General features: G+C 36.3%; 1 protein-coding gene across 2 annotated transcripts in view; it reads left to right on the forward strand.

Annotated features, from left to right (window-relative positions):
- The window catches only part of LOC138310941 (titin-like), a 255,773-nt gene that overhangs the window by 19,228 nt on the left and 222,256 nt on the right, over window positions 1–14,289 (forward strand). For both annotated transcript variants that reach the window (XM_069252300.1, XM_069252301.1), the window contains exons 8-13: window positions 1,976–2,098; window positions 11,772–11,963; window positions 12,283–12,391; window positions 12,689–12,933; window positions 13,406–13,525; window positions 14,041–14,232. In XM_069252300.1, coding sequence (XP_069108401.1) covers window positions 1,976–2,098; window positions 11,772–11,963; window positions 12,283–12,391; window positions 12,689–12,933; window positions 13,406–13,525; window positions 14,041–14,232 — 981 coding nt within the window. The remainder of the gene's footprint in view (window positions 1–1,975; window positions 2,099–11,771; window positions 11,964–12,282; window positions 12,392–12,688; window positions 12,934–13,405; window positions 13,526–14,040; window positions 14,233–14,289) is intronic.

A 14,289-nucleotide genomic window follows, 5' to 3' on the forward strand; every position in this document is an offset into this window, starting at 1 on the left:
TGTTCTAAGTGGAGTTTTATCAGAAGTGATTCCTACAGACTTTGGCACAAGTCCATCAGACTCCATCACCGTTTAAAATCAGAGAACTTCTGTGAACTTTGTGTAGATTTGGAGTGAATCACTAAACAGATCGTGTTTAGGATCCCATTAAACATTTCATACCAAGGAGATAGGACTGGCTAATTTATCTCTGCCAGTTTGTGTAATGGTCCGACACATGGTAAGTCACATGGTCAGTCTACTGAGTCATCATTGGTATCTTGTCTTTTAGACAATTAATATCTATTTGACCCCATTTGCAGAAAAGGTGATAAGGCCTATTGTAGTTAAATCATTATTGTCAAATTACGAGCAGATTATCTCTGCATGGTTAAAACTATCTTTATAAAAGATTTAGCATTATATTCTTTCTGATCAATTATGATAATTGTAACTACATGTTTTGCAATATTTAGAAGTGAAACCCAATAAATCATGGGATTAAGGAACTCATGCTTTAGATAACTGGGTGTTATGAAGCTTCTATAAGTGATTATGTAGACCAAACAGACTGAATTTCTGTCACAATAAATGAACTAATGCATGGCTGATACAGTATCTTATGATATCACGTTTTACTTGAATTTTAATATTTAGAAAGAACATATGCAAATCATCTGTAAGACATACTACATTGCTGTATCCCAGCTGTGGTTATGGACCTTGACCTTACATTCCAATATGGGCTTCCAATAGACAGAAAATTGTCATTCAGTTCCCAAGCAGAACCTTGCTTGTTACTTCCTAGCTAAGCTGGCCACCAGCCCTTAAAATTGTTAATACTAGATTATCTCCCCCTAGGTTGAAAAAGAATATTAGACGTGTCACAGAGACAGAAATTATCTAGCCAAATATTTTGATATTCTAGAGACTGGTGGCCAACAAGTCTTTATATCTGTAACAGTTACAAAAACCAGAACTTAAAACACATTAAAGTTTATCAAGTAAAATATTAATAAGAGTCCAGAATCTATTCTTAGCTATTTGACTTTGTCTGACTTGTACAGATTTCCCATAGATAGAAATTAAAACAATTAAACACTATGGAAGGTTTGTGCGAAATAGCCACCCCACTCCCCCTCCCCTACCCCCTTCCCCCTCCCCTACTGCCCCCCTTCCCCCTCCCCTCCCCCCTTAGTACCCCCTCCCTCCACCAGCTGTTAATAGGCCTCCCATTGATTTACTAGATAATCGTTCCTGGTTTTAAGTTTGATGCTATTAAAACAACATCACCAGTTCTGTCTAAAATAGATATGGGAAGAAAGCAGTAAATTTGGCAATCTGTGTAAGTAAGTTTCTTTACCCAGGCAGGGCTAAGTAGCAATGGTTGGGGAAGGGAGGGGGTAAAAGGGGGGGGGGGTTAGTACACCTGGAGCTGTGTATTATAAAGTATTTAAAACCACCCTCAGATACTGTACTTCTGATCTACATTATACATAGTCAAAAAGGGATTTCAAAAATACTCTCCAGCTTGAACATAAATGTTAATATACCATATTGAATTACATAACCTAATCAAAGGAAAGCTGAAATATTAAAATGGAAAAATGTGAAAACACACAAAATTTGAACTTGATTTAGAACTCATGTATGATAGTAAATTTGTTGTATGATTAACCCAACCATGTATCATTGTCTAAATAAATTGACAAGTTTAAGTGATGATTAAAAGGTGTCTGAACCTATTCTGTCTCTAAGTGGCCTTTGATGCTATATGACCTTGTTTGACCTTGCAAGGTATAACAATTTGACCTTGATTCTAAAATGTTTGCTCTGATTTTGCATTGCATGTATGGACTTTGATTTTAAAGTCAGGTACGTATATAGGAAAGTTCTTCACTGTTTAAGTCAATGTTATAATTGACTATTGACCTTGTATGACCTTGTATGACCTTGTGTTACCTTATTTGACCTTTTGTGATTTTGTATGTTTTAGGGTGCAGAATGGATCAGAGTGCGCGTACACCAAATGGAACCGGACCTGATGGACGTGGGGTCCACGATCGAGGAAGCGCTCCAGTATCAAAGAGAACACAACGAAATGTTGGCCAAACTAAAGGTAAGATTTCAGACTGTCGTCAAACTGAAAGGATGGCTTAGGAAACCCAAAATGAGGCTTAAAACTTGGTTGGTCAAATTCAAAGAGGCTTGCTGGGGTACATTGAACTCAAAATGAGGCTGGTGACAGTAAGGATATATCAAACTAAAATTAAGGCTGGAGATCAACTTCAAAAGGAGGCTGCATGGAACCAGCAAATTTAGATTAAATTCAGAATGAGGCTGGAAACAGAGAGGATGGCTCAAAATGAGGCTGATGATCAAACCCAAAATGAGGCTGAATATGCATATCTATATCAAACCAAACTAGTAAGCATTAGGTAGGCTACAATCAGGATGAGACTACATGTAGTAGGATCGAGCTTAAAATGGGGTAAATTGTTATCAAACCCTGAAACATACCAACATTATCATTTTGGCACATGTCGGTAAGAACATTGAAATATGGATATTATGATACCAGGTTCTGTTTCCCCTGTAGTATCTCATTCTTTATCTGTATCAAAGATAGACTGCTGTGTCTCTGGACCAGAGAGGCAGAGGGTACAACAGTACTAAATGATCAGCAGACGTATGGCCAATTTTATCTTATATGTTAATATATAGGCTCACCACCAGTCGATAGAACATGAAAAAGCATTTTGATGATTTGGCTTGAAAATTTTTAGTATTAAAATCTTTCTGAGAAAATCTTACATATACCTTAGGGTCTGTTCAATTTAATATGAAAATATAAGTTGCCCTTTAGTGTGAAATTCTCCTTAAAGCTAACTGAAAAAATAGAAACCAATTAAATATAATAGGGCATAGAAACTTCCATAGGCTTCATCACAATATGGATTTTGTAGGTTACTTTTAGATTTCATCTATTGCTGAATTTAAATATCAAAACATTCATAAGGATTTCCCCCCCAAATTACAATGTATGTTCTCAATCTCTTCAGGCTTCAGAAAGATGTTTAGACAAATGAAATATTTGTCTTATCAACATATTTACAAGTATATTTGTGAGTAAATTTGTCATAATTTTCTAAAATTAGTTATTTATTGGTCTCCTCGAGTGTTTTGAGTTTCTAAAGTACAGATATATCAGTTTATACTGATACTGTAGTTCAAGGGCAGATCACTCTCCCAAAACAACAACTTACCATGTTTATATAACTGGGTTATTGGCACTGATAAATCCCATAGGTTTTAGATAAATCCGATAGAAGTCTTCCATCAAAAGTTTGGCTGGAATCTCTCTACATGGAACATCTCTGAAACTGACATTCTTATCTTCTAAGGGATCTGTAAATATTCCATACACATGCATGGTGTCCATGGTATCACTACGGACCCAGGGGTGGGGATACAAAAACCAGGGGGTCTGCTTATTTTACATTGGGAAAGGTTTCTTTTAGATTAGAACAAATTTGGCCAGCAAGGTGTCTGGTAGGAAGGTCCAGCTCCATCTTGTAGTAATGGAGTTCTGTGGGTCCTGCTAAAAAACGTCCAGTTTAGTTCCAAGGTGAGATATTTTTGGAAATTTCAAAAAGCCTCACGTAAATGTCATTAAAAAGATTTGGACGGCATTATCATCACAAGGATTTCATGATCATGGATGTGTATTACCATCATTCTGGTTTGGTATTTCATTCTGATCAAAAGTGAAATAGGCATGAAAATCTATAATGATAGTTAACACTTGTGAATTCTGGATATTCATTTGACCTTGACCTCACTGACAGGTAAGTTTGTCATACTTCATTTGCATTGTCTTAGTTGATAAACATTTGTGATTACTATAGGCAAGTATCAAGTTGGAATGAATATGTAGCTCTCCATAAAAGGTTATATTTGAGGATACTTACATTTAAGTATTGGGGTGCTTATATTCAGCATTTATGCCAGGATGTATGCCAACTGGACAAAGGTAGATTTGATGAAGTGTGATATAATCACTAGGTGATGTATTGTGCAGCTTAACACGCTTCATTGGTTATATAGATAGACCATTTGGCCATATTATATGTATTCTACAATCGATACATGACAAATTATACCATACAAATAACACCTTAAGAATGCTGTCATATCAATTAAGATACCTACCATACAATCAATACCATAAAATTTACCATACTGTATTTGTTAACTTAGTAAAATATAGATCAGGAGCTATTTCAGAGTTATCTGCCCTTTGCAAAGCTGGCTTACAGAATGATAATCAGTGTTATTTGCCCTTTGTAAAACTGGCCTACAGAATGATAATCAGAGTTATCTGCCCTTTGTAAAGCTGGCCTACAGAATGATAATCAGAGTTAGCTGCCCTTTGTAAAGCTGGCCTACAGAATGATAATCAGAGTTATCTGCCCTTTGTAAAGCTGGCCTACAGAATGATAATCAAAGTTATCTGCCCTTTGTAAAGCTGGCCTACAGAATGATAATCAGTGTTATTTGCCCTTTGTAAAGCTGGCCTACAGAATGATAATCAAAGTTATCTGCCCTTTGTAAAGCTGGCCTACAGAATGATAATCAGAGTTATCTGCCCTTTGTAAAGCTGGCCTACAGAATGATAATCAGAGTTATCTGCCCTTTGTAAACCTGGCCTACAGAATGATAATCGGAGTTATCTTCCCTTTGTAAAGCTGGCCTACAGAATGATAATCAGATTTATCTGCCCTTTGAAAAGCTGGCCTACAGAATGATAATCAGTGTTATCTGCCCTTTGTAAAGCTGGCCTATAGAATGATAATCAAAGTTATCTGCCCTTTGAAAAGCTGGCCTACAGAATGATAATCAGAGTTAGCTGCCCTTTGTAAAGCTGGCCTACAGAATGATAATCAGAGTTAGCTGCCCTTTGTAAAGCTGGCCTACAGAATGATAATCAGAGTTATCTGCCCTTTGTAAAGCTGCACTGTGGTATGATTGTAGTCTGAGCTATGTACCTAACTGTCTGTAACATTAATGTCATGGAGAATTGCTACCAGATGTGAGGGATATACTGGAGCATCTCTAGTCTCTCTCAGCCTCTATATCTTGTGTGTAGTGTATATAATTATACAGATAATCAGCAATCCATATACCATTTGATTATAGAGCTCCGAGACTTGTGTAACAGAGATATACAATGTAATCTGTACAGCACCCTCCCTCTGTGTTTGTTTCACCAACATATTGATGTTATATAACTTTAGTTGTGCAAGTAATTATTAACAGTAACTTGTTGGCCTTACATAAAATCTAGAGTTGTCTGCCCCTTAATGCAAAAACAAAAATAACTTCTCTTTATATTATAATGTATGTGATTGACTTAGATGTGTTACATTCAAGAAAACATGACTAGAATCTTTGTTTATTGGGTTTTTGTTTTTTATGCAAATGCAAATATTGGGCTGATATATACATAAGATTAATCAGGTTTCTGTGACATGAGTTATCTTTTCCTAATATTTTTTTTTATTTTGACAACTGCAGCTTAAGAGCATAATATTAAAGTGAGCTGTTCACACTTGAAACATCTGTACAAGTTGTAGTATTGGGTGTGGCCGTTACATACTTAATTACAGTCAAATATCAGTGCTGACTAAAATCAGTTACATAATTATATACGTATACTGCAATGAGAAAAACGTAAACAACTTGGAGACCATACAGTTTTCTATTTGAGCTTGTGATTTGTAACTTTCAGTTTAAGTCTATTATAATGTGATAATGCTTCTTTTTTTTCTTTATAAAAAACAACTTTTAAATTTCTGTTTTTCATTGGTTTTAATTTAAACATATTTTATTGTTTCATATAAAATGGGATAAGGCACAAGTTTTCTAACTTGTATGAAGCTGCATTAGTTACAATGTTTGTGAGATTCTCGGCTGATGATCAGTACAAACTCATGGCATAATTCATAACTGAAGTGTTTCTACAGGGATAGCAGTATATACCTTCTGGACCTGTAGAATAGATCAAGCAGTGTGTGCCAGAGATCTCTGATAACAAATCCTGCTATGGTTTCTTAGTGTGGGACATGGTATTTATATCATAGACTTGTTAGCAAAACTTATTGCTTTTTAAAACAGACTAGATCTCAAAGTCAGCTATTGTGTACTGTTCAATTTTGGTTTAGAAATGTCAAGAGCCTCTAAACTCATTCACCTTAGTAAAAACACATTTGAAGGTTCTGATTCAAAAGCTGTAAAAGTTCATTATAGAATTTTAGGGGTGAATGAGTTTTTATTTACAAAATAATGATGAAGTCTAAAAAAATTGTCGCAAAAAGATTGGAGTGTAATACAAGGGAATTAGATTTCTTGTGTAATTGTTGTAGGGCAAGAAAATGCGAAATTAAGTCGCCCTAAAAAATAAGTTTTGTTATAGTAGACGTTGACAGGCCATCAGACCCTAAGTTGTTAAGACTTTCTCAGTAGAATTCTTCACTAGATTATCTCCCCTTACTTTCAAATGAAGGATTTGACATGTAGTAGAGACAACGATAATCAAGCTAAATTTTAGTGATGTTTTCAATGTTATAGAGATTGGTAGCCAGTCTACAGTAAAATATGTGGTATCAAATTTTGGCACAAATGTGGCACAAATGAGATGTTGGTACATAGACGAAATTGTTTACGTAAATAATCAGGCAGTGATAAGAAATTTGACTGCATAACAAGGATTAGTTGATAACGTTGATGTACTGAGCTGTGGAAGTGATTCACACCAGATACCAGGCTATGGAAGTTAAATGTTTCTCCTACAATTAAAGTTGTTATCATCCCCTGCTCCCTCCACCTCTATCTGTAAATGTACATGTTATCATCCCCTGCTCCCTCCACCTCTATCTGTAAATGTACATGTTATCATCCCCTGCTCCCTCCACATCTATCTGTAAATGTACATGTTATCATCCCCTGCTCCCTCCACCTCTATCTGTAAATGTACATGTTATCATCCCCTGCTCCCTCCACCTCTATCTGTAAATGTACATGTTATCATCCCCTGCTCCCTCCACCTCTATCTGTAAATGTACATGTTATCATCCCCTGCTCCCTCCACCTCTATCTGTAAATGTACATGTTATCATCCCCTGCTCCCTCCACCTCTATCTGTAAATGTACACGTTATCATCCCCTGCTCCCTCCACCTCTATCTGTAAATGTACACGTTATCATCCCCTGCTCCCTCCACCTCTATCTGTAAATGTACATGTTATCATCCCCTGCTCCCTCCACCTCTATCTGTAAATGTACACGTTATCATCCCCTGCTCCCTCCACCTCTATCTGTAAATGTACACTATCCTGTACATGTCTGACTCTACCCTGTACATTTCTAACTTTCCTCTACCATGTACATTTCTAACTTTCCTCTACCCTGTACACTTCTAACTTTCCTCTAACCTTCCTCTACCCTGTACATTTCTAACTTTCCTCTACCCTGTACATTTCTAACTTTCCTCTACCCTGTACATTTCTAACTTTCCTCTACCCTGTACATTTCTAACTTTCCTCTACCCTGTACATTTCTAACTTTCCTCTACCCTGTACATTTCTAACTTTCCTCTACCCTGTACATTTCTAACTTTCCTCTACCCTGTACATTTCTAACTTTCCTCTACCCTGTACATTTCTAACTTTCCTCTACCCTGTACATTTCTAACTTTCCTCTACCCTGTACATTTCTAACTTTCCTCTACCCTGTACATTTCTAACTTTCCTCTACCCTGTACATTTCTAACTTTCCTCTACCCTGTACATTTCTAACTTTCCTCTACCCTGTACACTTCTAACTTTCCTCTACCCTGTACATTTCTAACTTTCCTCTACCCTGTACATTTCTAACTTTCCTCTACCCTGTACATTTCTAACTTTCCTCTACCCTGTACATTTCTAACTTTCCTCTACCCTGTACACTTCTAACTTTCCTCTACCCTGTACATTTCTAACTTTCCTCTAACCTTCCTCTACCCTGTACATTTCTAACTTTCCTCTACCCTGTACATGTCTAACTTTCCTCTACCCTGTACATTTCTAACTTTCCTCTACCCTGTACACTTCTAACTTTCCTCTAACCTTCCTCTACCCTGTACATTTCTAACTTTCCTCTACCCTGTACACTTCTAACTTTCCTCTAACCTTCCTCTACCCTGTACATTTCTAACTTTCCTCTACCCTGTACATTTCTAACTTTCCTCTACCCTGTACATTTCTAACTTCCCTCTACCCTGTACATTTCTAACTTTCCTCTACCCTGTACACTTCTAACTTTCCTCTACCCTGTACATTCTAACTTTCCTCTACCCTGTACACTTCAAACTTTCCTCTATCCTGTACATTTCTAACTTTCCTCTACCCTGTACATTTCTAACTTTCCTCTACCCTGTACATTTCTAACTTTCCTCTACCCTGTACACTTCTAACTTTCCTCTACCCTGTACATTTCTACCTTTCCTCTACCCTGTACATTTCTAACATTCCTCTACCCTGTACATTTCTAACTTTCCTCTACCCTGTACATTTCTAACTTTCCTCTACCCTGTACACTTCTAACTTTCCTCTAACCTTCCTCTACCCTGTACATTTCTAACTTTCCTCTACCCTGTACACTTCTAACTTTCCGCTAACCTTCCTCTACCCTGTACATTTCTAACTTTCCTCTACCCTGTACATTTCTAACTTTCCTCTACCCTGTACATTTCTAACTTCCCTCTACCCTGTACATTTCTAACTTTCCTCTACCCTGTACACTTCTAACTTTCCTCTACCCTGTACATTTCTAACTTTCCTCTACCCTGTACACTTCTAACTTTCCTCTATCCTGTACATTTCTAACTTTCCTCTACCCTGTACATTTCTAACTTTCCTCTACCCTGTACATTTCTAACTTTCCTCTACCCTGTACACTTCTAACTTTCCTCTACCCTGTACATTTCTACCTTTCCTCTACCCTGTACATTTCTAACATTCCTCTACCCTGTACACTTCTAACTTTCCTCTACCCTGTACATTTCTAACTTTCCTCTACCCTGTACATTTCTAACTTTCCTCTACCCTGTACATTTCTAACTTTCCTCTACCCTGTACATTTCTAACTTTCCTCTAACCTTTCTTTACCCTGTACACTTAATTCTCACTTTTTTCTATCTTTATATACATCATCCAAACCCGGCTATCCCAATTACTCACTATAAGTGAAATTAAGTAAAACTACCAATTCTAAAATTCCGTGATAGATTAGCCTTCAAAGATTATACTGAGATGCTACTATGGTTAAAATTCCACAAATCCATAAATTGCAGTCTTATCACACCTGATGTGTCAATATATCAATATTTTCATAAATCATAATGTAAGTTCTGAATTGTTAAATGACATTCTACATATAGTTATGGACAATATGTCATTGAATGAATTTCCATTTTCCAGATAAATTTCTAGATTTTTTTATTCGGTTTTATACGTCATATGTTTGGAATAAGAGAATATTTACGTATGTAGCCTGAACACGTACAGAACCAACCGCATTGCGGACTGACACTGCTGAAGATAGAGGCGACGCAGATCGCAGAACATGTGTCAGAAATGTATGTGCATTGCACGTTTATTGTAGTACAGACATCACCTCATGGGAATGAGCCAAGGATGTACTCCTACACATAACAACCCCCTCCCCCGCCCCCTACTTATACACCTACACTTAATCCCCTCCCCCCCATCCCCCTCCCCCTCCTTTCTTTACCTACGTATTACAAAACTGTGTCCCTTGGTCAGGTATTATATACCTTATACACACACACACAAAATAAATGAATAAATTAAGTGAAGATAAAAACCCAATCTTAAATCAAATCATATGTTCATATTTTTATCGATGATCATAACTTAAACTTTTTTAAAGCATCCAAAAAGGATTTTAAATAGTTTATTGAAAATGAAGAACATTCTTTATCATACAATAATCTGATTATCTTTTGATCCTATCTATGTTTCAGCTTTGCATGAATTTAGATTGAGAAGAATATTTCTATGAACAGCTCAAGATTTAAATTTATTTTTTCTGAAATATTTGGAACATGATATATCTTTGTTAGAGAAATTAAAAACTGTGGTCTATATATTAGTGTGGATTATAAAGATATACAGGAAATCTCAAAATAGCCGTTTGTTTCTGGTCTCTGACACCAAACCAGAGCCAGTCAGATAGCTGAGTGGTTAGACAACAGACAGGATGTTGTATCATATCGCCATGGCAACAGTTACCTCTGTCTAAGCCAATCCCAGCATGCCTCACTGTCTATATAAGGTAACCGGCCAGGGTGGATTGGGTTTCAGGCCTGGCTGCCTGGCAACCATTCAATACACAATGCCAGGCTACTAAATATATAACTGGAATAGTATGCTGGGAGATATTTATAGAACGATGCAGTCCCGCAGTCAAGATACAGAATATTTATCTGATTTTTTTGCTGATGCAAACAACATTTTCTTAGGAATGTTGCAGATCACTGTCTTAAGAACTTCAGTCTGCTCAAAGTGAAAATAAAAGATTTATTCACAGAGAGTATAAAAACAAAAATAAAACCAACTTAGCTTTATAGAAATGAGATAAAAGAGGAATGAACTGAAACTTTAGTAGATAAGCCACACTTCTAGGGGCCTGTTCACTGTGGTGTATGTGATTTGGTCGTATCTGCTATACTTAGCTATAATGGAAATAAAAGTTAAGAGAGGAAATTCCTGACAAAAAAACAACAGACATGATTCATTTCCTTGTTAAAACCTTAATATACTTTTAATTTCTTTGAATGCAATTGGAATAATTAATTTTCAATGTCTTTCCTTTTTGAAGTTATTAAATTTCACATTTTTTGTGGATTTGATTAGTTCAAAATGACTATAGATCTAATTTACATTAATTGTGAAACAAGTTATATAACTTTCTACAACTCACTTCTAATGGCTCCAATGAAAGTGCACAATTGATTAAAAAAATATTAGCCACCTTAGAAAAAGTCTTGGTGTTAGATATGTTGGAAATATTTACTACACCTAGACCAGCTAAGGGAATAAGAAAGTAGTAATACCTGGCTGTCCAGGGGGAGATAACCGGGTAGTTATACCTGGCTGTTCAGGGGGAGATAACCAGGTAGTTATACCTGGCTGTTCAGGGGAAGATAACCGGGTAGTTATACCTGGCTGTTCAGGGGGAGATAACCGGGTAGTTATACCTGGCTGTTCAGGGGGGAGATAACCAGGTAGTTATACCTGGCTGTTCAGGGGGAGATAACCAGGTAGTTATACCTGGCTGTTCAGGGGGAGATAATCAGGTAGTTATACATGACTGTTCAGGGGGAGATAACCAGGTAGTTATTTGCTTATTCAGGGGGAGATAATGTGATAATCTGCTACTTTCTTACTTTTCTTTGTGATCAGTTTATTGAAAATGCAGACAATGCTATTATAAATACTACCAGTATATAACTACATGTTTATATCCTCACTTTGTATTTTAACTGTATAATTCTCTAAAAAGATCATCTTGACTAAAATAGATCTTGTATTGTAAGATACTAACCATGTATTCTCTATTGTAATATACAATATATCTATAGTGACCATTTTACTGTAATCCCTTCAAAGTCTTTCTATAAATAGACAAATATTAAAGATAAAATGATGAATTCTTTGTTTACTTTACAGGCCAAGGAAGACGAAGTAAAAAAGATACTGTGTAGCGCCGACTCATACGTGACGGAGAATCCGTCTCAGGCCGATGTGTACAGTGCCATGGCCGACACTCTCAGCGAGGCTTGGAGAGAGCTCAACAAGAAACTCGAGGCTCGTAGCCTCATTCTGGAGCAAAGTGTGGAATTCCACAAAAGTGCGCACGAGGTAAGAAGTTTCTTTTTATAATTTTGAAATAACAGAGAAAACATCATACCATCGAACATTGATAAGTTGGACCTGTATAATTTTAACTCTGTTACTCTGTTTAATTTGAAGTACTTTGTTGGTCCAAATTTCAACTTGATCACTGCATATTCAAATGAAGCGAGCTTAAATACTCTTATGGCTAAAATATAACCAAAAAATTTGGGGAAAAAAAATCTATATAAAATCCCTTAGTGGCCACTGACTTAGTTTAGCTATATATTGATTTATATTTTCAGCCATTTTCTTGCTGTTATCTGAATCATTTCTTGTTTTTCAGTTTTCGTCAAAGATGGAACAAGCACAGGGTAAATTTTCGACCTCTGTGCCGACCCATGACGTTGAAACCGCCCGCCACTTGCTTCAGCAACATCAAGAAATCAAAACCGGTAAGATACTATTTTATATCGATCTCTTTCGATGTGTCAAAAGTGAAACATTTGCTGAAGTTTTCTTTAATTTGCTATTGTCGTTCAGATTTTATTAACTACAAAATACAATTTGTTTAATATTGTGTCTGATGAAAATCAAACCAATTGTCAATGAACCAAATAGTCTAGTCTTTTTTATATACCCCCGTACAGGTCAAATTGTGTTATGAATGGTCATTTGGGATCCTAAAAAACTGGTTTTAAATAAGCAGGTGGTCTCGCTTTGGCACTTAATATGATATTTTTATTGTATAGGAATATTGGAAGCCTCCAAATCGACATTAAACCAAGGACATATACTACTCACACGCATACGAGAAATGGGTATGCATGCGGACTTACAGAACAGGCACGCTACCACCGCTGCGTGCTACGGAATTGAACATCTACTAGAACTACTTCAAGACCGAAGACGAAGACTTGAGGATATCTGGGAACAGCGTCGTATCCGACTGGAACAGTGCTTCCAGCTCTGTCAACTTGACATGGAAGTCAACAAGGTACAGTAATGTCACTAGACAATCTATACAGACAGAATTTATTTCTGTTATCTTCATCTTGAAATTTAGGAATAATGAGAGTCTGGATTTCCTTGAACAATTAAAAAACAACATTACTTTTGGATGATTTTAGTCTTTGTCGTTGAAATTTCAGTGAGGTTTTACTTGATGCTAAATCATGATCTGGTTAAAAAGTCTTGCCATTTGGTTTATTTGTTTTACTTGTAGAAGCTTGCCTATCCTAGAAGTAATCCACAATTAAATTCCTTACAGTCCTTTGTTTCCTTCTTCTTCATATCTACTGATCAGAAACATTTAGGATTTAATTCATTTCTAAAACAGCATTGCCAATTACTTGACCTTGATATCTGTAACATTATATGACCTTGACCTTTATAATGTTATGTAACCTTGACCTTTATACAATATATGACATTGACCTCTATATAACATTTGTGACCTTGACCCCTAGGTGCTGGACTGGTACAGGACCGTCGGATCTACATACCTACAGAAGAGTGAACTGGGCGAATCTTACCATCAAGTCCAGCTTCTGCAGGAGGACCACAACAGATTTGAAACTCAAGCAAAAGTAGGTCACAGCTATTTACGCTAACAGAAAAACCTAGATCACATATGAAAGTAGGTCAAAGAAATGAAAACCAATTAAACTAACAGAAAAAAGTCACAGAATTATTTCTACTTAGAGAACAAAGTGGTAAGTAAAATATATATGTATAGAATCACAAGTCAATTTACAAAATTTCCATCTGATGTACAAAGTATAATTAAAAGTTATTCAAACTAACAAAAAAAAAGGTCTCAAAATTATTTCTAATGAAAAAACAAAGTAGAAAGTAAAATATATAGAATTGCAAGTCAATCTACAAAATTACCAGCTGATGTACAAAGCATAATTAAAAGTTATTTATAGTAACCTATATTAAAGTAGGTTACAGGATAATTGGTAGAAAATCACCAAAGGACACAAAATCTTTGACACTTAATGGAGTCTGAAGTCCATCTATATTACAGTTAGTTAAATGTTACAAAGAAACAAATTTGAAGAAATATTAATTTTAATGTTGTTTCACTTTCTATTTATAGCACATACAACAGACGGTCGTACGACTGGTACGTGATGCCGACCAGCTCCTGCGCCGTGCCAACATGGACGCGGAGGGCGTGAGGCGACGTCTCCAGACCGTGGACCGTGAATGTGAAGACTTTAGAAACAAACTAGACACCAGACGTAAAAACATCCAGATGGCTGCGTCATTCTTTGACCAGGCAGAAACGGTAAGTTATGTGCTGTCAAACTATGGCAGAAAGGTAGGTCATACGATGTCAAACTGT

Source organism: Argopecten irradians, chromosome 16 (genome assembly GCF_041381155.1).
Source record: "Argopecten irradians isolate NY chromosome 16, Ai_NY, whole genome shotgun sequence".
In the NCBI taxonomy this organism is placed as follows: domain Eukaryota; kingdom Metazoa; phylum Mollusca; class Bivalvia; order Pectinida; family Pectinidae; genus Argopecten; species Argopecten irradians.